Source organism: Ovis aries, chromosome 17, assembly GCF_016772045.2.
Source record: "Ovis aries strain OAR_USU_Benz2616 breed Rambouillet chromosome 17, ARS-UI_Ramb_v3.0, whole genome shotgun sequence".
In the NCBI taxonomy this organism is placed as follows: domain Eukaryota; kingdom Metazoa; phylum Chordata; class Mammalia; order Artiodactyla; family Bovidae; genus Ovis; species Ovis aries.
In genome coordinates, this window is record NC_056070.1 from 57604770 (window position 1) to 57629512 (window position 24743).

Sequence of the window (24743 nt, forward strand, 5' to 3'; positions counted from 1 at the left end):
CAAATGAACCGAAGAGAAACTTTAAAAAGGAGGCAGATGGCTGCCGAAAGCGCTGGCTTGTCTTCCAGAGCCAATGGGCCGTTGGTTTTCGATGATCTTTGCATTGCTTTCCTCCACAAGCAGAGGAAATTGCAAGAGAAGGAAAGGTCTGCAGCTCTTTCCTCTTTCCCCTTCCCACCTCACATCCTTCATTAAGAACCATCTGTTCCTTGAGCAACTGTATACACACCCCAAGCCTGTTTTAAACCTGAACTCTCACTGCTCTGGAGACCTTGTCTTGCAAAAGATTCTTTGGGGGAAATCGCCTCCCGCTGAACACCCCTCCGTGGTAGCCTGCTGGAGCCCTGACTCCCATGTGGAGACCGGAACCAGCCTGCTGGGAGGTGACCCGCTCTCAGACACCGACATCTGAAGAAGGGCACCCTCCCGCCCACCCACCGTCAGGGCCATGCCCCCTTTACTCAAAGAGCAAACAGGAACTTTCCAGCACTCTGCTAGCTTCTTGCTCTACCCACTTCTCTTTGGTAGGAAGTTGAAAATATAGTTGGTTTCCATGGTGATGGTAGCTCAGGCTTAAGAGAGAAATTAAATCCCTGGGTCAGTCCAAAGCTGTAACTTTCTCCCTGATGGCCCCACCCCCGCAATAAAAAACAGCTAACCAGTAGCATTACCAGGCATCACATTTGCACGTGAGCTTCGCTCCTCCCACAGCCCCTGTAAACAGTAAGTAACAGAGGGCTCACAGAGAGAGGGGCTCAGATGGCATGGTTGGAGTCAGGACGCGTTTGTTTAGCACCGCCTGCTGGTCCAGCTTTGGTGTGCCTTCAGGGATGGATGCAGAGGGGAGACTGGGGGAGCCGAGACCTCTTCAGGGATCCCCAATGACCTTGTTTAGGACAAATGTGCCTTGACATGCTAGAGGCCCCTCGGGCCTGAGAAATCCCACGAGTGATGCAGGATGATTGTAACATACAAGCTTAGATGGGGGAGGGACAGGTGGCCACAATGAGCTGTCCACTGATGATAGCGCCTGAGAAATCTGGAGCCGCCTGTCTTTCAAAGGAGGTTCAATTCTGAAATGAACACCAATGTGAAACAATTATGATACTGGAGAAAAAAATTCCGATAGCTTCAGTTTCATTATTAGAAGTTTTAATTGTCAAAATAAAATTGTCAAAATTGTCGTACCATGTGTTGACGGTACGAACATCTTAGAAGCCGCAGAGGACACAGGTAGTGGGGAGCGTGTCCCGCTACTGTAACACAGCATGACGACTGTCATTTCTCGGCAATTCCCTTCCGGCCTTGGAGGTGTGCCTTTGAGGAGGGGTCTGCTCTCCTGGCATCAGTATGGAGCAGAAGTGGTACTTAAACTCCCAAATCTCTGTCTTTACCCCTACGGATCCAGCAAGGTTAGTCCGGACAGAGTCCGTCCCGTGTGACATCAACAACCCTCTACGAAAGCCACCCCGGTATTCGGACCTGCACATCAGCCAGACGCTCCCCAAAACCAACAAAATCAACAAGGTGAGACTGGGGTTCTTCTGGGTTCAGGCGTGCTGGGTTGGGGCCTTGCCAGACGAGGAGCAGGAGGGAAGAATGTTCTCAAACAGAACTCAGTGGCTTGATCTGGGAGCCTTGCCCTTACTTCCCAGCACCCCTGGGCTCTCTCCTCCTTCTGTGTGACTTGTGTCTAGGAAAGTTTTGGGGGGCATCCAGCCATCAGTGCAGAGCGAATGTGGCAGAAGTCTGTCTGATTTAGAGAGAGGGCACCTGGCAATGGGAATGAATGAAGGTGTTGATGGGGGCACAGTAGGGATGGGAGGAGAGCCTGAGAGGGGATCCTTAGTTGTCCAGGCTCCACCCTCTTTGCTCTGAGCTGTTTCATCATCTGCCAGGATGAGCTTTGCAGAAGGTTCTGCACTCTCTGACACATCTGTTGAATCTAATCACCCCGGGAGAAAGGTCTGCTTCTGAGCTCCTGCTGGAGACCAGGTAGATGGATCTGTGTGGGGTCCCTGAGCTCTGAGCCATAGCTGATCTGGTTGGCTTCTGATTGGTCCTCAGATGGTGGTCAGCAGTGGGCCTTTCTTTGTGTCTTTCTTTCTAACATGGCCTGGAAATTTCCACTGGGGATTTCCTCATTCTTTGTTTGATCTGTGGGTTGGACGACACCAAAGGGATCCCAGGGACACCTAAAGCCTCATGGATGAGGAAGAGGTAACACATGCCAGCAGGTGGTTTCTCAAGCCCTGTGGTGCCTCCGTGCATTGTGTGGAAGGTGGATAAAGTGTGGGCCAGTCCAAGTGTGTGGACAGTCACCCACCCAGATGAGCATCTCTGGCCGCTTGACCTCTCCCTGGCAACCAACCATACTCTCCCTTCTGTGCATAAGGCTGGGGAGGGCCTAGCCCCCTCCCTAATCCATTCTCCACACAGCAGCCAGAGTGATTCTTAATGAATGTAATTTGAATCATGCCACCCTCTGCTGAAAAACCCTCCTGTGGCTTTCTGTCGAGTGGAGGAAACAGTCAACCCCTTCCTGCAGTCTGCAAGCCTCCATGCACAACGGGTCCCTCCCTCCTTCTCCGACCTCCCTACCAAAGCCCATATGTTCTTTTTCTCTCTAGCTGTCACCTACCGCACTGGGTCTCAGTCATTCGCCATCTGGCTCCTGTGGTGTCGTCTTAGGACTTGATGATACACTTGGCCTCTGAAGTCAGGCAGACTTGGCAGCCAGTCTTGGCTTCCTCCACTTACTTGCTCTTAGAGTCTCTGGGCAAGTTACTTAATATCTCTGAGCCTCAGCTTTCCTGTGTGTAAAATGGGCGTGTTCCAGTTATTCACCGCTGTGCAAACCAACAACCTCAAACTTAGTGGTGGACATCAACAGCTCTTTAATTATGCTTGTGGAGGCTGTGGGTCAGGTATCTGGAAAGCAGTACAGTGGGAATGTTTTTTTTCCTGCTTCATGATGCCCAGGGACTCAACTGGGAAAGCTGATGCAGCTGGGGGCTAGAATTGTCTAGAATATAGATTGGCAAACTATGGCTCACAGGCCATATCTAGTTCACAGCTTGGTTGTTTTTTTTGTGAATTAAGTTGTGTTAGAACAAGCCACGTTCATATTTTCTATGGCTGCTTTCAAACTGGAGAAGGCAATGGCACCCCACTCCAGTACTCTTGCCTGGAAAATCCCATGGATGGAGGAGCCTGGTAGGGTGCAGTCCATGGGGTCGCTAAGAGTTGGACACGACTGAGCGCCTTCACTTTCACTTTTCACTTTCATGCATTGGAGAAGAAAATGGCAACCCACTCCAGTGTTCTTGCCTGGAGAATCCCAGGGACGGGGGAGCCTGATGGGCTGCTGTCTATGGGGTCGCACAGAGTCGGACACGACTGAAGTGACTTAGCAGCAGCAGCAGCAACAGCAGCAGCAGCTTTCAAACTACAACAGCAGAATTAAGTAGTTATAACAGAGAGCACTGGCTCACAAAGCCTAAAATGTGTACTAATGAGCCATTTCGAGAAAAAACTTGCCAACCCCTGAACTAGAGGCTCCTTCACTCACGTGTCTGGGCTGGGATGAGTCACAGGCTGAACTCAACAGAGGGTCTCTTTGGGAGCAACTACACACAGTCTTGCCTTGTGGCTTGGGCTTCCTCACAATATGGCTGCTTCAGGGTAGTGAGCTCTTCTTACACGGCACCTCAGGGCTTGCAGAGCCCTTCTCATCCAACAAGGTGGAAGCTGCAGAGGCTTTCATAACCTAGCGATATAAAAGCCCCATGCACTGTCTTGGCTTGTCACTAGCCAAGGGCTGTCAGTGTTGCTTCTGCTGTACTGTGCTGGTAGAAGCAGTTGCAAGCCTACTTAGATTTGAGGGGAGGAGGCGTGGTCCCACTTGTCAGTGGGAAGAGTCCAAGGAATTTGGGGCCACATTTTTAAAATGTCTCCTGCTGAGCAAGAAGAATACTAACCTCAGAGAACGGCTGGGAGGATGAAATGAAATAATCAGTGTAAGGCGAGGCACTTGGGAGAGGTTCCTGGCATGTGGATAAGTGGCCAGGAAATTCTAGCTATTTTTATAAGCTTAAATCTTGGGCTTCTAATCACAGTGTCAGGCTGGGTCCACTTTTCCTTTATTTTTTGGTAAACTATGTAGGTCTCTAGGGGAGGGTCTCCCACTTCTGAAGTTGGGGTGCTTAAGGGGGTTCCAGTGGTGAGGCTCCTGGGAAGTAACTATAACCATCCTTTCCTTTATGACCTTTTGAGGGGTGAGTGGCGCAGAGCCATCTCGAGACCTTTCTCTCTGGCTTTACAGACACAGTGAGCCTCTTGGTGTCAGGTGGGACAGAAACATGGGTCAGATAGATCGGTGACTCTGACATTGTTCTGCTTGTCTGCCAGCAGGAGAATTTGATAAGAGAAATAAATTAACCTCTATTTAGAAAGCAGCTTTGGCATGAAGGTGGACAGGAGCTATCAGAGAACTGGGTTATTTTTTTTCCCCCTACTTCTCTTCTCACTAGCTCCACACAGATTCTTTCTGTCAGGCAATGATGTGGTTAGTGCAATAGATATCTGAGCCAATTTGGTCTGAAGATTTCCTTTCGTTGCTCTGTCTTCTCTCTCGTCTAGCTCTGTCAATCTAGTGTCATAAAAACCTAGCCTGTTCACCCAGCCTAATGGTTTGAATGTGCATTTTGGAATCAGAAGGTCTGGGCTTGAAACTCAGTTTCTTCATATGCTCTGACCGAACCAAGATCCTTCTGCCTTTGTTTCCCGCTGTGTAAAATAGGCCTTCTAATAGTAGATGTATCGGGGGTTGTGGAGAGGATTCGGTGCAGTGATACATGTAAAGGGTTTAGTCCTGACACTGGATCCTCAGGGCATGGAAGAGCTCAGGGGTGAGGAAGAGAGACAGTGGGGAGGAGAAAGAGGAACAGGAGGAGGAGGAGGAAGAAAAGGGGTGGAGGAGGAGGGAGAGGAAGAGGGAGGAGCAAGAATAGGAAGAAGAAAGAAGAGGCAGGAGGAGGGAACGGAAGAAAGAAGAAGGATGAGGAGGACGGAGGACATGGGGGAGGGTGAGGGGATGGAGGAGATGAAGGAAGCGGAGGAGACGGAGGAAGATGAGGAGATGGAGGAGAAGCGATGGCACCAGGAGCATCTGCAGGCTCCCAAGGGGTCTAGTCTGTAAGGCGCATGCTTCCACATCAAGGCATCGAAAGCCCCACCTACCTGGGTGTCCGAAGCTGAAGATCTGCCCACTGCAGGGACGCTTTCTGGAGGGGCTGCCTACTCGCTGTCCTTTTCAGCTGGTTGCAAGGAACAGAGCCTCATCTCTGCTAGCTCAGCACGAGGAACTGTCTCTTGGAAGGATTGGGCATGGGGCAATAAGAGAAAGAGGAATCCTGGTTAAGGAGCTTAGGCTCATGAAACTGGACGTAGAGGACAGACTTGTGCTCAGGTCAGCAGCTCAGACCCCCAGCAAGACCATGGCTCACTGTTCTGGTCCTCCATCAGGACAGTGGTCAGCTACTGTTTGTGGGTCCCCTCTGGTCTGTTACTGTTGACTGTTTTCCTCATCCTCTGCTCTCCTCTTTTCTCCCATCTTCACTTCTGCAGCGTAGAAGCACTCCTGCTCCTTGTTACCTCAGCTGATCTGTTTTCTGGCCTGTCGTGGCTCCTCTGTCCCCTTCAGCCTCATCTCCTCTCCACCTTTGCTCTGCTTTCTGCTATTATTCCTCTGGGACCCACTCATCTGTTTATTCCAGGTATCATAGGTCATTAAGCAGCTGCTGTGATGCCCTGACTTTTGGTCCTGAGTTGGGAATGGGCTTTGGAGGTCACAAGACAAGGCTGTTTAGGAGACTCTGTTGGGTTGGAAGTGGAGAAGGGCATGGCAACCCACTCCAGTATTCTTGCCTGAAGAATTCCATGGACAGAGGAGCCTGGCGGGCTACAGTCCATGGGGTTGCAAAGAGTCAGACACGACTGAGCGACTAACACTACTACTACTACTTTGGGGTTGGAGGTGGGGACAGTTTCCATGGGAGAGAGAGTTATTATTACTGCCATGTCAAAGTCAGTGCACAGCTGGTCGAAGGGGAACCTGGGAAGTGAACATGTTTCTTTTGATTCTCAGAGTCAGATGTGAGTTCTCATTACTTGGTTCAGCCTTCTGTTTCTGCTTCTGGGCTGGAGATGGGGACCTGGGCCACTAACTCTCTGTATGACTCCAGCACATTGCCCCGGTGTCTGAGTCTTAGCGTCCCCATCTACGACATGAAGTGGGGGGCTGGATGGTTTCTGAAGGATGTTTCCACATTTTAGCTGCACTCAGAAAGAGGGATTACACCATTAGCCCTTCCCTGCATGATCTGAGAAAGTCTGAGTTTCCCTCTGATGGAAGACAACCTCCTATTGGGACACAGATCTGGGTCTGGCCCAAGGAAGGAGTTTCCCCTCCCATTTAGCTATTCTGCTGGGGAATGTGGGCACTGTGAGCACTTTTCTCTTCTGCTGATTCTGTTGATTCACACCAGCCCTGAGCCTCAGATATGAAAGAGACTGAATTCCTGCCTTAACTGTTTCCCTCCATAAAGACAACTTCTCCTTGCCTCCCTCTCTTTATCTCGCCTCCCTCCTTCCTTCCTTTCCATTCACTGATACATATAACACTTACTAGCCACGTCTTATGTTTTTGTTTCTGTGCTAAGTTTTGCAGATTCCAAGATAAATAAGGCACAGTCTAGTAGGAGGACATAAACCTTTTCTCCCCACCCCCTTCTCCTTATCCATCCCTCTTTTCATTTCTATTTTCCTTCCTCTAGCACACATTTTTCAAGGGACCACAGTGCGAATAGGGAGCTTCTAGCCTTGAGGACAAAGACAGACAAGCAAGCTGAGAAGTGATGGTGTTGAAGCAACAGCAGAAGCCAAGACCAGTACTAGAGCAAGCTAGTACCAGGCCGGGCCATTCCCAGGAGGAGGAATGTGCTGACCTGGTTGGTTGAGTGGGAGGTCAGGGGAGCTTCTCAAAGGAGGGGCAATCTGAGCTGCATTTTGAAGAAAGAGCAGGCATCTTCTAGGCTGACTGGGGCAAAGCTGGGAAGATAGTGTTAGTCACTCCGTCGTGTCTAACTCTTTGAGAACTGTAGGCATCTTCCAGGCCAACTGGAACAAGGCTGGGAAGATAGTGTTAGTCACTCCGTCGTGTCCAACTCTTTGCGAACTCATGGACTGTAGCCTGCCAGGCTCTTCTGTCCATGGAATTCTCCAGGCAAGAATACTGGAGTGGGTACCCATTCCCTTCTCTAAGAGATCTTCCCGACCCAGGGATTAAACACAGGTCTCCTACATTGTAGGCAGATTCTCTACCATCTGAGCCACCAGAGAAGCCCGTTCCAAGGAGAAATAATAACATCTCCCAAGCCTTGGAGATGTGAGATAGCCTGGTTTGTGTTGGCAACTGTGGGCCATTTGATGTGACTATGGCAATCGTTGTAGGAACGCGAGAAGAGGAAGTGATGCAAGCCCAGGTCCAGCCTGAATGTGTGCATCAAGAACCAGCATTTTCATTTAAACATGCTCCGTCATTTGAGCCTGATCTGTATGCCTAGCAGGACACAGTTTTTAGCACAAACCTTTATGCTTTTTAAATAAGGCTAATGTGTTTTTGCAGAGCATCTATGGAAACTTCTTTGCCCATCTATGAGTAGAAGTTCAAAGAAGAGAGTCTTGCTAGGATGGATAGATGCCTGACTTTCATTTCCCCTTATCCCTCTACTGACACGATCAGTCGCTGACTTCCTCTGAAAACCTCCTATGCCCCCTTTGACTGTGTGGTAGCTTCACAGCCCAGCCACATAAAACTTAGCCCACATGTCACTGCCTGATTTTTCCTTACATTAACAAGTCTGTTGCCAGGAACATGTAATTACCATTAGGTAAATTAGGATGGAGTAAGAAGACTGGCCTCCTGATACCTTGCTATTAAAATCAGATCAGAATTACCTCCAAGGTGGTCTTACGTGGAAGGTGGCTGGAATGAACTAGAGCATGACCGTGCCTGGAATAGGACTCTGTCCAGGGCATGTTTGTAGTTGCTTGATCCACAAGAGCCACAGAGGGTGACAACCTACCTGTCCTTCAGTGGATGGTTAATCAGATAAACTGGGTACATCCGTATCGTGAAATATCACTCAGCAACAAAAAGGAACAATCCATTGCTGCATGAAGTAACTTGAATGAATCTCCAGAGAACCATCCTGAGTGAAAAAAAGCCAATCCAAAAAGATTACGTACTGTATGGTTCAATTTATAGAACATTCTTGAAATGACATTATAGCAATGAAGACTGGATTAGTGGTGCCGGGGGTAAAAGATGGGAGGGAGGGGTTGTGAGGAGAGAGAAGGAAATGGGTGTAGTTAGAACAGGACAGCATGAGGGATCCTTCTGGTAATGGAAACGTTCTGTATCTCGACTGTATCAGTTCAGTGTCTGGCTTGTGATTTCATTGTACCCCAGTTTTGCAAGATGTTATCATTGGAGAAAACTAAATAAGAATGCATTGTTGTTGTTCAGTCACTAAGTCATGTCTGACTCTTTGCAACCGCATGGACTGCAGCACACCAGGCTTCCCTGTCCTTCACTACCTCCCAGAATTTGCTCAAACACACGTCCATTGAGTCGGTGATGCCATCCAACCATCTCATCCTCTGTTGCCCCCTTCTCCTCCTGCCCTTAATCTTTCCCAGCATCAGGATCTTTTCCAGTGAGTTGGCTCTTCGCATCAGGTGACCAAAGTATTGGAGCTTCAGCATCAGTCCTTCCAATGAATAGTCAGGGTTGATTTCCTTTAGGACTGATTGATCTCCTTGCAGTCCAGGGGACTCTCAACAGTCTTCTCCAGCACCACAGTTGGAAAGCATCAATTTTTCATCACTCAGCTTTCTCTATGGTCCAACTCTCACATCCGTACATAACTACTGGAAAAAGCACAGCTTTGACTGGGATCCCTTAAAACTGCATGCGAATTTGCAGTTATGTAAAATTGAAAGCTTAATTGCAAAAATAAATGCTGTCACAAATATAATTGCTTCCATTTATTGATAACAAAATGCCTTATCCCAGTGCTAGGGATTTAGGTACATACATCACCTTAAACTTCACAACAGAGCCACACAGTGGGTGTTCCCAGCCCATATGAAGGGCAAGGAGAGACTGAAGCTCGCAGTGGGGAAGTCACTGATGTGGAGGCAGTATGACCTCATGGGAGTGGAATGACCTCTGGGAAAGGGGCATGGACAACCCGGTTGAGCACCCACTGGGCCTCCAGACGAGGAATGTCTATTCCCCACCCCCCACCCTCCACCCTTCTATGCTCGTTGGTATTTGCTATACTGACTCTGGAGTTTGGCAGGTAAACACACCTGTTGATAAAATCAGATCACACAAAACCATCCTTGGGTACCTGGAGCCATGCTGAGTGGTGGAGCTCTGAGTGATCCAGGGACCAAATGATCCATGTGCTGTGAGTGAACAGGTTAAGGTACCCCTGAAAATGCTTAGCTCTGCCGACTTTGAGAGGTAGGAACCTCTTTCCTGCGATGCTGAGGTTTGCTAGTATTCCCATTTTACAGAGGGCAAAACTGAGGAATGGTGAGGTTAGGCATTTTGTTCAGGATGCATGGGGAAGAGGTGGCTATGTTCCCCTTTCCCTCACTTGGAATTCTGCTCTTATTACTTTCCTGGGGCTGCAGAAACAAATTACTGCAAACTGGGTAGCTGAGACAAAACCCATCACAGTCTGGGGGCCAGGAGCCTGAGGTCAAGGTGTCAAGCGGGGTTGGCTCCTTAGGGAAACTCCACGGGAGAATCCATTCCATGCCTCTCTCCTAACCTTCGGTGGCTCCAGCAGTCCTTGGCATTTCTTGGCTTCTAGAAGCCTGTCTTCACAGCACCATTTCCTCTGTGTGTCTTTCCTTTCCTATTTTTCATAAAGACACTTGACATGGGAGTTTACGCACCCCACCCCACCCCAAATCCAGGATGGTCCCATCACATTTAGGTCACATACTGAGGTTCTGAGTAGACATGTCTTGGAGGGGAGACAGTATTCAGCCCACTGCATGGATACTGGCCCCACCCTGACCAGCGCCATTCTGAGGATGTGCACACGGATTCTGTCTTCATCTTGGCTTTAGAACAGTTTCAAGGGCCAGAGGAGGCTGTTCTGGTTCCAAACGAGATGCGGGCAAAGATGCTGGAGGCTGGCTCTCGCACTCTCTCTTGAGCTGTCAGGCTGCTGATTCTTTAATAAAACACTCGGGAGGAGAGGCGTTAGGATGGGAAGAGCTCTCTGGGCACCTCGGCAAGGGACTTTCCAAAATCAAAGAGGCCCGAGGAGTGTGGCTATCGCCCACCTGGCTTTCATTACGTGGTAACCTTTCAGCCCGGGCTCCAGGCAGTGGGCAGGAACTTGACTCAAGAGACTGCCTTCCACAGCTGGATGCCACCCAGTGGGGGGTGTGGGGATGCAGGTGGGACTTTGTGGGGGGTGGTGTCTGGCGGTTGAGGAGGAGGCACTGAGGATGCGGAGGGGGTGGGCTTCCCCAGCAGCTCAGCCTCACTGCTGCAGTGTCTCCACCTCTCTGCCTGCCCCTGCCCCCACCCTGCCCTGTTTTCCTTCTTCAGGACCACATCCCTGTTCCTTACCAGCCGGACTCCAGCAGCAACCCCTCGTCCACGACATCCTCCACGCCCTCCTCGCCAGCACCCCCACTCCCGCCCAGCGCCACGCCGCCTTCTCCCCTACACCCTTCTCCACAGTGCACAAGGCAGCAGAAGAATTTCAACCTGCCAGGTACCTTCTGTGCGTGGGAGGTCACGGGGTGAGAAGTCGGGTTCGTCCAGGCCAGTCCGCGTGAGGGGTGATAGGTTGGAAGCGTATGGATCAAGCCTTACCGTATGCAGGGCAACTGCTGCATAGTCCCTTATGTGACCTTTAGAGCAGCCACAAGGTAAGTAGGATCAGCTCCATTTTACAGATGAGGAAACTGAGGCTCAGAAGGTGAGGGGACTCTCAGAGACTCTGTCTTTTGGGAAGCAGCAGCCCGGGTTCTCTACCTAAGTCTGAGTCACAGGGGGAGCCATCTGCTCTGGAGCTAGACATTGCCTTCAGTGCAAAATCCCTGGTGGGCCGGTGGCTAAGACTCCATACTCCCAGTGTCGGGAGCCTGGGTTCAAACCCTGGTCAGGGAACTGGATTCCACATGCTGCAACTAAGTGTTTGCACACTGAAAGCTAATGATCCCACATGCCCCTATGAAGATTGAAGATCTAAGAAGAACTCAGACTTAGTGCTGCCAAAATAAAGAAGAGCTAAATCGGTTGAAACTGGCAGTGGGATCCTGTGCCAAGGATCTCAGGGCTCACACACCTGAGCAACGCTGCATTCTGAGTCTGCGCAGCCATCAAGACAGGGCTCCGCAAGAGCGAGCTGGCGTCCAGGAGTCAATAGCCAGCTCTCTCATGTCCCTGCCCTGTGACCTCTGGCTTCAGTTTCCATACCTCTGAGAGGATGCAGGTGGACAAGAGGACCCCAAAGGGTCTTCTGGCTCACAAACTCCAGGGCACTCCGCCACTGACCTGAGACCATGTGCTGGGCTGTGAGACCATGGAGAAGCCCTCGTGTGCAGTGTTGTGGCTTCTTGGACTTAGGAAAGGGATCTTTCTCAGCTCTCAGGTGAGACAGACCTGAGTGTCTTCCCACCCCTTCTGGGGCTCAGCCCAGCCCACCTCCTGTTCTCCGACCACAAGGACACTTCCAGCTCAACCATATTTGTAGCACCATAGCTGCCTTCAAGACAGAGGCTGGCAGGATGAGGTCTGGTTTGACGAGTTGGGACCAGAGTCTAGCTCTGTGTTGTTCACTATGGTACAGACTAGGCACACATGCCTATTTAAATTTAAATGAATTAAAAATAAATACAATTAAAATTTTAATTCCTTGGTCACGCTTGCCACATTCCAAGTGCTTGAGAGCCACTTGTGGCTAGTGGCCACCTTGTTAGGCAGCACAGGTATAGACTATTTCCCACCATTGCGGAAAGTTCCACTGGACAGTGCTGGTCTAGGGGTTGGTTTCCCCTTGAGCCAGAGAGCTTCCTCACAGGGAGAAAGGAAAAAACCCCAGGTCCTCAGTAACAGGTCACACCTCCAAGCCTACCCAGCCATGAGAAAATATCTGGGAAACAAATGAAGACTCAGCCCCACATTTGGGCAACACCCAGATACATCCACTCGTTGAGCATAAGCTGCTCATGTCAACGTGCCCACACTGCTTTGATCTGGGCTGTGTCCGAAGGGATAGAGTGCGTCCTAAAGACTTGCATCATGGGGAATTTTTTGGTTAAGTCCAGTCCCAAGGCAGCCTCATACCTGTGGTGTGAGGGCCCCTCACCTGGCAGCCAGCAAGGACCATAACGGAAATCATCAGCTGGAACCATCTCAGTAAGTGCCTCCAGGTCAACCAGGCAACAGTGCCCAGCGTCTCCATAGACTGAGGGTTCCCACCAGCACCCCCAGCCATTTCCACTTCCCTGGAAGGAAGCGAATGGGAAAAAAGCCCTTTGATACCCCCTTTACCCCTTTGACCCCTCCCCCCTCAATCTCTCCTAGAGCTGTTCCACCCCTCACCCAAGATATTCACTTCAGGGCTATTTTCCTTGTAACCATTTGCTGCTTGTTTACAGACAGGAGGCTGGCAAAGGACCTCTTAAGGGGGAACCGCACATCAAAGCACCAGCACTCTTTTATCTCTAGGAGACTCTGCTGGCATCTTGAGTCGCCAGGGGTGGTCCCTGTTTCCTTCATCCCTTTAGTCAGAGCCGTGGGGAGGGGTCTTGACCAAATTACTATGCTAGCCTTCCAGCGGGTCTGCATCTTCTCCATGGCAGGTCCCAATAGTGCCCTGACCCTCTTTGGGGAGTGGACTAGCGGGTCCTCTGGGTGAAGGCGCTTTAGAACAGCAGTGTGAGCTCTGGAACTGGGCTAAGCTAAGCTAAGCTAAGTTACTTCAGTCATGTCTGACTCTGTGCGACCCCATATATGGCAGCCTACCAGGCTCCCCCATCCCTGGGATTCTCCAGGCAAGAACACTGGAGTGGGTTGCCATTTCCTTCTCCAATGCATGAAAGTGAAAAGTGAAAGTGAAGTCATTCAGTCATGTCTGACTCTTCACGACCCCATGGACTGCAGCCTATCAGGCTCCTCCATCCATGGGATTTTCCAGGCAAGAGTACTGCTTGGGTTCAAATCCCAGCTCCATCACTTAATATCTATGTGCTGTTGAGCAAACTACTGACCTCCCTGTGCCCCTGTTTCCTCATCTGTACAATGGGGATAATAATAGTACCTACTTTGTAGAACCCTCAAAGGGCTCAACATTACCATACATGTGCAAAGCTTAGCAGAGCACCTGTCTCGTCCAAGAGCTAACCGAAGGTGAGCTACTTTCATCATTATTAGATTAAACACAGGGTTAGCAAATTACAGTGGCTACCAGTGCTAAGTAATATGCCCTAACCAGAATTGTCGAAATAAAGATGAGGTCCCTAGATACCCTGAAATTGAGAGTAGGAATTAAATTAAACTTTTAGGGGAGGTAATTTGGCATTGTCAGTGTTTCAAATGTACATTCCCTGGACCAGCAGTATCACTTCTAAGAATTTATACACAGAAGTGTTTGCACAGGGATCTATAACGATTTTTTTTGGCAGCAGTGAAAAATCTGGACTCAACCCAAATGCCCATCAGGAGGGGAGTGTTTGAATACACTGTAATATATCTGTATAACCAAATACTCAGCCGCCCTTGAAAAGAATGAAGTAGCTCTTTGTAAATATCCTGGACATGGGAAGAAATCCATAATATCTTTTAAGTGGAAAATAAGTGATTTGCAAAAGCACTGGTATAATAGCATCCTATTTGTTGTAAAATGATTTAATGTATTTACATGTCTATATTTATATGTGTGTGTGTATGTATTTGTATATGCAGACAAATGTCTGCAGGACTTCATGGCAGGTGTTCTTTCTAAGAAGAGGAATTTTATTTTATGCACTTCTGTAGTGTATATAATAGCAAGAAACACGCATCCATTTTATAATTGAAAAATAACAATAAAATGCAGTGTTGGCATAGAAAACAATATAGGACGCTCCCCTGGTGGCCCAGAGGTTAAAGCGTCTGCCTGCAATGCTGGAGACCTGGGTTCAGTCCCTGGGTTGGGAAGATCCCCTGGAGAAGGAAATGGCAACCCACTCCTATATTCTTGCCTGGACAATCCCATGGACGGAGGAGCCTGGTGGGCTACAGTCCACAGGGTTGCATAGAGTCGGACACGACTGAGCAACTTCACTTTCACCCTCTAGAAGGACAGTCAGACCTTCCCCCACCCCCGCCGCCTGCCTAGGCGGTTTTGGCAAAGTTCCTCCAGGGTGACAGGCATCTATTCTGTGCACACAAGGCCCCGGTCACCTGTTACATACTCCAGACTGTGAGTCTCTGTTGATGGGAAAGGAGCTTTGGCTCTGGTTTCTTGCCAGATATTGAGTTTTCTGAAGATAATTCAAGCTAACACCTAGGTATAACAATGCCCCTGGCACTGGTTACTCTAGAACATTCTTTTTGTAAAGAGACTGTGTGGTTACAGGCATTTGACTCAACTGTTAACCTCAGGGCCCTTGAAGGACACCCTTCACAGAATCTGGGATTGTGCTTTGCTGGTTGGGTGGACCCCCTTGCTCTTTGCCACTCCCTTCAGAATCTTGGTGCCATGTTGGACATGGCACAGTGAAGGGTGGAGGGCTTCGTTTGGATCCCAGATTTGCCCTCTCCCACCTCTGTGGCCTTGAATATGGCACTGACTCTGTTTAGGCCTCAGTTTGTCATCTGTAAAATGGTCTGACCTGCCCGTTTGTATGACATTTGCTGTGGGAAGGTACATGAAGGGACTTTGTAAGGGACTGTTGTATGGGTTCCTCAGACTAAAATGTTCAAACGCCTTCTTCCTTTGGAGTAACCTGGTGCCGTGTTTAGTGTCTCCTCCATCAGAAAGTCAGCTCCATGATGCTAGGAAACTCATCTGCTTCACCTACCCCTACACCCAAAGCCCAGCCCAGTGCCGACTGCTGAAGGCACTAATTAAATGTTTGTTGAGTGAATGAGCAAGTGAGCAAGTGACTTGAGGCTCGTTTACCTCCCAGAACTGCGGGCTCTTTTTCTTTAAACAGTCTCTGGCCCTGAATTCCATCCATTCATTTCTTTGATGAATGTTTATTGAGCATCCACTATATATCAGGTTCTGTTTGAGGCACTGGGTAAGGAGCAAGGCATACATCAGATGTGCCCTGTATGAGTTGACTGTTGCCGCTGTAACAAATTGCCATGAGCTTAGTGGCTCGAAGCAGCAGAAGTTTATAACTCTACAGTTAAGGAGTCAGAAGTCCAAAGTCAGTTTCACTGGGCTCAATATCAAGGTGTCTGCAGAGCTGGTTTCTTTAGGAGGTTCTAGGAAAGAATCCATTCCCTTGCCTTTTCCTAGCTCCTCCAGGGCCGCTTGCGTGCCTTTGCTCATGGCCCTACCTCTGTCCAACCTCTGCTTCGTTATCACATCTCCTCCTCTGATCCTCTGACTTGGATCCTCCTGCCTCCCTCTCATAAGGACCCTTGTGATTATACTCAAGGTTCACCCAGGGAATCCAGAATAATCCCCTTATCTCAGGATCCTCACCTTAAACTTATGCAAAGTCCCCTTGGTCATGTAAGGTAACATATTCCCGGGTTCCTAAGACTAGGATGCGGACGTCTTGGGAATGGAGTTGGCGGGAAAGGGCCTTGTTCTGCCTGTCACAGTCTCTGCCCTCATTGAGTTTATAGCTTAGTGGAAGAGACAGGTGTTAGCCTAGCAGACACACGAAAACAGGATTTTAAATTGTGAGTGCTGTGAGGAGAGAACAGTGCTATGAGCAAAGTCAAGAGGCTGAAACGTCAGAGGCAGCTGAAGGCAGGAGGGAAGTTGTTCAGGCAGACAGAGGGGAGCACATGTAAAGGCCCTGTTACCAGAAAGAGCTGGAAACTTGTGACTGATGGCTCAGAGTGCCCATAACCAAGGCACCAGGCAAGGCTCCGAGCTGCAGGGCTGAGGCCTGGGGGGGCCTTGCAGGGAACTGCGTGGTTTAGGCAGGGGATGATTTGATCTTTCCACCTTCCTTCTAGAGCCTTTCTTTCGGATGGCCACTGAGGCTGCTCCTGAGGAGTCCATGGGGAGGGAATGTGGCTTTGAGAGTGGAAGAGCCTTCAAAGCAGCCTGTTTGTCTCTCTGACCTCTGGTCACCTGCAACCTCTCAGTTCCCGAACCCTCTTTGGTACCAGACAGCCAGGAGCCACTCAGAGTCATCAGCTGCCCCTGCTTCTCTCTGGTGTCCATCATCAGCAAGAACAGGCGGGGTTCACAGCACCCTTTCCCTTCTCTGGCCGAGACTCTCGCCCTTTCAGTCATCAGGAGTGAGCTGTCCTCAGGCCACAGAGGGGTCCTGGCAGGAGTCGGAGGCTGTGTGTGGAGGCATTTGCCGGGTGTCCCATTGCTGGACACCTGTCCCTTCTCAGAGTGACACCCATTCCCCATCACCAGCCCCTCCTCTTTAAAAGAATGTTTAACTGCCAGCTAACCTTTTCTGCAGACACTGAATCCCCAGTTCCAGTTGGGGAGGGAAGAAATAAGCTAAGTCTCTTGAGAATCCCAGGTAGTTTTTCTTTTTTAATTTTAGTCCTGTTGACTAATAAAATGTCCACATGGAATGAAAAAAAACCTAAGTTATCTAATGGAAGAAGGGTCCCTGACATCACGGAGGTCAGATTTCTTTTAAAGCTATGTTCTGTAACCTTAAACGAGTTGCTGCCCAAACTGGGTACTTTGTTTTCCAGAATTAGAAAAATGCATCCATTTGGGTTCCAGCTAGCTAAGATATTTGGGGGATTGCTGTGCTAAAAGAGACTTGAGTAATTTAACAAACATGAGCAGCTCACTCACTGGGTGCAAGGCTCAAAGCCAGGTGTTTGGATCCTGAATACCAGAACTTGCTGTCCATTCTGGGATGGGGGTGAGGTTTATAAACCAGTTCCATCCTCAGGGCCAGCTCACGACTGAGTTGTTTGAAACTCTCTGTCTATGAATTATAAAGCATTCTTGTCTATTAGTTAAGAGAACTTAGAAAGATATCAGCTTATGCATCGCTGTTAACCCTGATTCTGCATCGTCCCTGAGCTCTTATCTCATATAATGATGAGCTCAGCCCTATGTAGGAGAGATTATTATTGGTCCTCATTTCACATATCTGGAAACTGAGACTTGGAGAGAGATGCCCAAACTTTCACAGGCAATCAAAGGAGGAACACAGATTCAACCCTACAGGATTGGGTTCTGGATTCCAGGTTTGGAGCCACTGTACTGATTCTTGGTGAGCCAGCTTGTCCCTGAATGGATAAAACTGTTTCTGGAAATGTATCCACCAGCTCAGACTCATATCTGATCCCATCCCTGCTTACTGCCTTTACCTGAGGATATAAAACTCTGTGTGACCTGTCTCCTGCCCCTGACATCCCTCTTGGACCCCGATCCAGGTTCTTCACCCCACTGGAGCAGTGATAACACTGGAAACCTTGGGGATGTCTGGAACAACTGGCCTCCAGTGAACAGATGGAAAGTAAAATGAATTCTAGGAAAATCAGCAGTAAATCTGAGGAATTTTCTTTTATGTTATCTTTCCTTAGATACAGAAATTTGTGCCTTTGCTAGGCAGGATAATGGTCTCATCCTGGGTCCTGTGAATACGTTACTTTACACACCTAAAGGAACTTTGCTGCTGTTACTGAATTAAGGATCTTGAAGTGGAAAGATTACCCTGGATTGTCTGGGTGGATTCTAAACACAGTCATGAGGATCTTTTATAAGAGGGAGACCAGGCGATCAAAGACAGTAGAAGACGACGTCAGGTTGGAAGCAGCAACTAGGGTGATGGGGGCATGAGCCAAGAAATGGAGGTAGATTCTCCAGCTGGAAAAGGCAAGGAGAAAGTTCTCCTTTGGAGCCTCCAGAAAGAAGAAGCCACCTATGACTGTTTTCAGGCTTCTGACCTTCAGAACTCTAAGAGGAGTTTAACTCTAAATTTGTGTTAAGCCATCGAATTTACAGTAATTTGTTACAGCAGCAATAAGAAAACCAATACAATGCTCAGTGCAGAAAATTAGGAAAACATGAGAAACACATAGACCGCCTTGACCCGGTGCTCCTGGCCCTATCCCCAACTTCTGGCAGTCCCAAATCTGATCTCTGCTTCTGTGAGTTTGATTGTTTTTTAGATTCTGCATATAAGTGAGATTGTACTATTTATCTTTCTCCATCTGACTTATTTTACTTAGTATGGTATCCTCGAGGTCCATCCCTTCTGTCACAAACAGCAATGGCAAGATTTCATTCTTCATCATGGCTGAATAGTATTCAATTGTATATGTGTGTGTGTGTGTGTGTGTGTGTGTATACACACACACACACATATTTTCCTTATCCATGTGTCTATCAATGGGCACTTAGGTTATTTCCATAACTTTGGATGCTGATTTCTTTTCCTTCAGATATATACCCAGAAGTGCCATTGCTGGATCATCTGGTCGTTCTCATTTTTACTTTTTTAGGAGCTGCCTACTATTTTCCACAGGGGCTGCACCAATTTACATTCCCACCAAGGGTGCACAAGGGTTTCCTTTTCTTTACATCTTTACCAATATTTGTCATTTCTTGTCTGTTTTGATAATAGGCATCCAAACTGTGAGGTGATACGTTATTGTGGTCATAAAGGATTTTCTTAAGCCACTATAGTCACTCTGCCAGAAGGGAGAAAATTAATTCCCTTATGTTAGATTATAGATTAGAGGCTTTCTCTCTCTACGTGTGTGTCTTTATGGGTTTAACAAAGATGAGATTGTGCTCAGGATGGCTCTCCAAGGTGGGGTGCTCTGTCTTTAGGGAGTTTCAATGGGAGGGTTGGCTTGAGTATTTCTGGATTCTTTACACATGTTCTCAGTCCCTTAGAATTCGGGGTGTCTTCAGAAGTCTGGAAACTGTCAGGGGTGGGCAGAGGACCACAGGGTGGCTATAGGAGCCCCATTTGTTACCTGAAGGGCCAGCTCCGGGGCAGCACTCACTGTGGTATTTTCTTTCTTTTGCAAGCGTCCCACTACTACAAATACAGGCAGCAGTTCATCTTCCCAGGTGAGTTTCCTGTGAGCTTGGTTTCTTCCAAGCGAGCCCACTGAGACTTGGCAGCTGCTGTGAGGGGACAGAGGTGAATGTTGCTGGGGTGGACGAGCCCAAAGAGGATCAGGTGGAACCACCCAGACCACAGGCTAGTGACTGGCTGTGGAGGCGGAGGGTAAAAAGGATGGGTAGTCCAAAGATTCAGTGGAACCAACGAGGTCCCAAAGCACAAATGGAAAGGCCTGAGTGGGTGGTCTGCAGTGCAAGGATGGGAAAGGGTGGGGAAGGGTCCAGAAGCCCTTGGTGGAGGAGAGATGGTCAAAGAGGCTGGAATTGGGCATAGGACACATGAAACCAAGAGGCCTCATTATCCCAAAGGGGACTTAGGAGTGAGCAGGACCCAGAGATGATGCTTCAGTGGTGCTTCAGGCCAGAGGCTTGGGGGCTCCAGCAGCCCCATAGGTGCCGATGGGGAGTTTTGTTCAGGATGTCATCTTGACTACTCATGCATCTCAGCAGGTAAATTCAAGTGGCCAGGGAAAGAAGAGAAGGGATTGGGCAGCCAGGGACTCCTGATCTGTCGAGAAGTTTCCCACTGCTGGCATCTCCCAGAAATCAGGCTTTAGGGGGAGCCCGTGGACCCCTTGTCTGGTTTCTGACTGTCCAATCTTTGGCTCTCAGATGTGGTGCCAGTGCCGGAGACGCCGACGCGGGCGCCCCAGGTCATCCTGCATCCAGTGACCTCAAATCCAATGTAAGTGGGACAGAGACCTCTCCCCCTGCCCTGGCCTTCCAGTTTGCTCAGGATCCCTGTCTTCTTTCTTCCTCTTCCTGGAACTGATGGGGTGGGAGGCAGGGTCGGTGGGGAAGCCTGAGGGGGCCATAGAGACAAGGGAATAACTTGGGCAGAGAGAGGGGAGAATGTGACAGCCCAGGCCGAGAGGGACAGTGCTAGTCCCCGTGAGTCACTTCTGCCGTGTGTCTCTGGTCTTGCCAATCAAGTGTGACTTCCAGGGGCCAGACCATTTCCTTCAGACCCCCAGACCCTCCTGTGATCAGAAAGACAACTTCCCCCAGGCAATAGCTAAACCTTAATGGAAGGGCAGTTATTCTACATCATTATCCCCTGTTTAAAAAGGAAAATTTAGGTTTATGCTAGAGATCAGTAACTTACAGCCAATGGGACAGACCCATATTTTTGCAAATAAATTTTTATTGGAACACAGCCATGCCCATTTATTCACAACATGCTGTCTATGGCAGCACTCGGACTATAACAACGGAAATGAGTCATTCCAACAGAGACCACCGTGTGGCCAGCAGGCTCTAAAATATTTACTATCTGGCCCAGCAAGTTTGCCGATCCCTGGTTTCTAACATTACAAAAATAAAACGAGCTTATTTTGTGAAATTTAAACTATTCTATAAAAAAAGAAAAAGAATAATTTATAATTGCACCACTCTTAGAAGTGTGCTGTATTCATATTTTACATACTTGTGATCGAAACTGTGTGCAATTTCCATCCTGCTCTGTTTATCCCTTAATGCTTTAACATCATATTTTTCATACTATTCCAGACTCCTCATACACATGGATTTTAAAATACCATATTGAAGTGGAATGATTTCCTTAACCGTTTCTCTACTGCTGGATCTTACATCTTCCCATATTTCACTGTTATAAACAGTTCGGCAATGAACATCTTTGTGTGTGATGTCTTTAGCATCCTTAGGATACAGGCCCTCTTTCTAGGCACTCTATTGCTCGTGCAGCCAAAGTGAAATCACCTTCCATAACTTCTGTGGTTGTGACCCAACTCTAGGGCATGCTAAGGACCCAACTTTGGTTTGACATCTTTCCAAACTCACATTTTTGCCTACCTGGTTTTTCTTCCAGCTCCCGCAGCTGCGCCATCCTTTCTGACCCATGTTACCCACTTTGTTAAAGACCCAAATGGTACATCCCTGAGATCACAGGAGCAGCAGTTTGCCGGGGGATGTTGTGCTGACATCTAGCTCCAGATCGTTTCTCTGCAGCACATAAACTAATTCCACAATTTGTGCAAGATGAACTCCAGGTTATTAACTGAGAGTCAGGGAGTGCCAGTGAAAATCAGAGTCAATAAGTGCCCACGATCTGCTTAAATGTGCGTGGAGTGATGGGAACTGACTCTCTGCAGCAGGGAAACCATTTAATAGCCCTGGCTGCTGTAATCGCGCCTTGATGCAAGCCGATGGGGGCAGCCCATTCTGTTGGGTGTGGGGAGGGACTCCAGCTGCATTGTTCCATCTCCCCCGGGGCATCAGATTTCCAGCGAGCGGTTTCTGCCTTTCGAAGCTGTACTATAAATTATTGGTTAATAGGATGGCAAATGCTACTTCTTTCTTCTTCTTCTAGCTCTTACAGTCTTTCAGGCTCCCTCTCACCAGGAGTCTCTCCAGCAAGTGGACTGACTCTGTCTGCAGGGTTGGCAGCTTCCTGGTGAGGTCTGAGGGTCAAGATAGGGGAGCCCCCTTCAAATAAGGAGATGGGGTGGGGGAATCGGCTAAGCTTCCAGCTGGGAAATAGGAAGGGGCCGTGGCGGCCATTGTGATCCTTTTCTCCCACCAGTTCCAGTTCACTCTGGAAATATCCTCTACCTTGAAAACCCACCCCGCCCCCACCAAATTCTTTAACACACACTGTTCCTTGCATCTCCCTCACGTATCCTGCGCTCCAGCACGCCCACAAATCCCCTGCATGTGCACCCAGCTCACGCGCACGCAGAACAACCCCCTCACAGAGCACATCCCATGATGCCCACACGGCCCTCAGTGGACACTTAGCACTCACGGTGTGTGTGCCCCCAGCTCCCGTACCCTGTTTGTTCCCATACTCAGAACACAACTGCAGCTCAGCAGCTCAACAATGCATGGGATACCCACACACACGCACATACTCGCACACACACCTGTGTCTTCCAGTCCAATACAATCTGTCTCCTCTTCGTTCTCACCCACACATCTCCACTGAACGTGATTGGCAAGGTCCAACTCAAAACACTGTGAACTTTCAAATTCATCCAGTGATCCTCTCTCTCGGGCATTTCCATCACCATCCATTTATTCAGTTCATACCTAACTTTTGACCCGTGTTACTCATAGCCTTTCTGCACTAGTACTATAAATATTCCTTAAGGTCAGGAAGCCATGTCAGTCTCAATGCTGTATCCCTCTGAGGGTCTGGCACTGTTCCTGACTCTTAATTCTAATCAAATGGGTGAATGAATGAATGAGCAAAAACAGCCAAAGAATCCTTCCAAAAGATTCAGACCTGTAGAGATCTGATTAATCCTTTCCTAAGGGAACACCTAGAGCTCTGGGGATCCTGCCATCCATGGCATTTTATAAGGAATTTATAAGGCCAGTTTATACAGAAATTGCTAGATTAGCGGAAACCAACAAAGAAAAATGAGCCCTGAGCAGACCAGAAAGTTCATTTAAAACAGTGTCCTTGTGCACCTCTCCTTGGTGGCAAGGTTATGGATTATTTTAGACACAAGCAGTGAAGGGAAATTGGAGAAAAAGGCTTAATGGAGAGCTTCACATTTTAAGATGTTTCATACGTGGATCAAGTCAACGCATGCACCCGTCATTTCACCCAAGGGTCACATTTATTTTTCTTTCTTTAAAGCTTGGAAGGAAATCCATTACTTCAAATTGAAGTGGAGCCAACCTCGGAGGTGAGAACTGGAGAACGATGAAGCAAATGAAGCAGCTTTTTCTGGGGGCTGCCTACTTGGCAAAGGCGACTGATGTCTTTGATGACGAAGAGGGCTTGGGGTGGACTGGGGGTACAGTGCCCTGCTTGATGGATGTTCTAACTCCAGGATGACTAATGAGTGAGGGGCCCCTCCTGGCGCCAAGCCTAATGGGCCGTTAACATGGTGTGCATCACGGAAAAGCTAGTTTTGCGGAAGTTGGCAAGTGATCTGCATTCTTAGTTGAAAATTCAGCTCAGGGCCAGTGAGTACCAAGAGGGACGTGCCCCACTACTTTCTGAAGAATATGTGAGAGGAGGGGATGAGGGCCTCAGGGTCTCTGGCTTAGTAGGGTGTTAAGAATGTTCTGGGGCCTCTTCCCACCTGCCAGAACCCCTAGGGGACTAAACAAAGTCTTTGGGGCGAGAACCAGAGCCCTGGCTCCTCGGCTCTGCTGTTCTGTCCTGAACTGAAGGGAATGGAGTCAGGGTGCCCAGAGCAAATCATGTCCTTTTCTAGAACGATCGCAGTAGCTGAAAACTGACTCTGAAAGAAGCCGTATTTCCCATGTCATTTCTCCTGAGCATGCCTTTGGGAGTAGCTTGCTCAGGTTTGGGGTTTAGAGAGACTGCACCCAGCCAAGGGGTCTCCTCCGGCTGTCTTGTCAGGCTCCAAGCCCCTGAAAATCACCACCACCTCCTCATCCCACCCCCACCCCCACTGGGCTCAGGGGTGCTTGCCCATTCCAGCTGAACAAGCCAAGGGACCAGGCCCCCTAGCCTTAGGTGCCCCTGGACACCACGCTGAAAAGGCGGATCCCTAGGCCTGGAGTTTCTAACTGTTGCAGTGGTCACATCTAAATGTGCCTGAGTCATGTGGGCGTGCAGTGAAAATGCAGAGTCCTGGCTCTGGCCTGCTGATTTTCTGATTCAGAAAATCTGGCTGGGGCCCAGGAGTCTGTATTTTTTTTCAGCCATCCTGGCAGTTTCATACAGGCAGTCAGGTCTGTGCAAAGAACTCAACAGATCTTTGCCTCACGGAAAACCTCACACCACCCCCAGGGGCAGATGTCATTAGCCCCACTTTATGATGAGTCAAGGAAGGCCCAGAGAAGTGAAGCACCTTGCCCAAGGTCACACAGCGGCCAGATTCCAGCTCCTCTGGTCTGACTGTTGAGCCCACTCTGTCAACCTCTCACTCTTGTATCTCTTGCTCTCCCAGCTGCACAGGAACCCTGGGCCTCCAGCCTATCCCGAGTACCTCTGACATCTCCTGGTTTCTGCCTCATGAATTCAAATTCCTCCAAGGGAGTGAAGGCCCTCCCTGTTGAGGATTGTCACATGTTATATGAAGGTGTATAGGGTGTCTGTATTTCAGCCTGTTGTCTTTCTTACTCCCATATAAATAACCAGACAAGTCAGAACTTCATGGTCTAGTAGGAGGGCATCGAATATTAGGAGTCGGGAGACCTGATTCTTAACCCTTGCTCTGCCTGGCGGCCTGACCAGAGCTAGGCACTTCCCACAGGGACCAACCATCCCTGTCTGCCGGTTTCCCAAGTGTGAGACTGTCAGTCCCCAAATGGGCAAAGTCCTGGGAAACCAGGATAGGTGGTCCCTGCCCCCCAGCATTTCCTGTCTCTGAGCTTCAGTTTCATGATCTGCCTTTCAGCATCTTC

General features: G+C 49.0%; 1 protein-coding gene across 2 annotated transcripts in view; it reads left to right on the plus strand.

The window, feature by feature from the left end:
* Positions 1 to 24743, plus strand: part of KSR2 (kinase suppressor of ras 2) — a 462287-nt gene that overhangs the window by 360005 nt on the left and 77539 nt on the right. For both annotated transcript variants that reach the window (XM_042234645.1, XM_060400779.1), the window contains exons 9-13: positions 1409 to 1527; positions 10703 to 10871; positions 19299 to 19340; positions 20007 to 20079; positions 22999 to 23047. In XM_042234645.1, coding sequence (XP_042090579.1) covers positions 1409 to 1527; positions 10703 to 10871; positions 19299 to 19340; positions 20007 to 20079; positions 22999 to 23047 — 452 coding nt within the window. The remainder of the gene's footprint in view (positions 1 to 1408; positions 1528 to 10702; positions 10872 to 19298; positions 19341 to 20006; positions 20080 to 22998; positions 23048 to 24743) is intronic.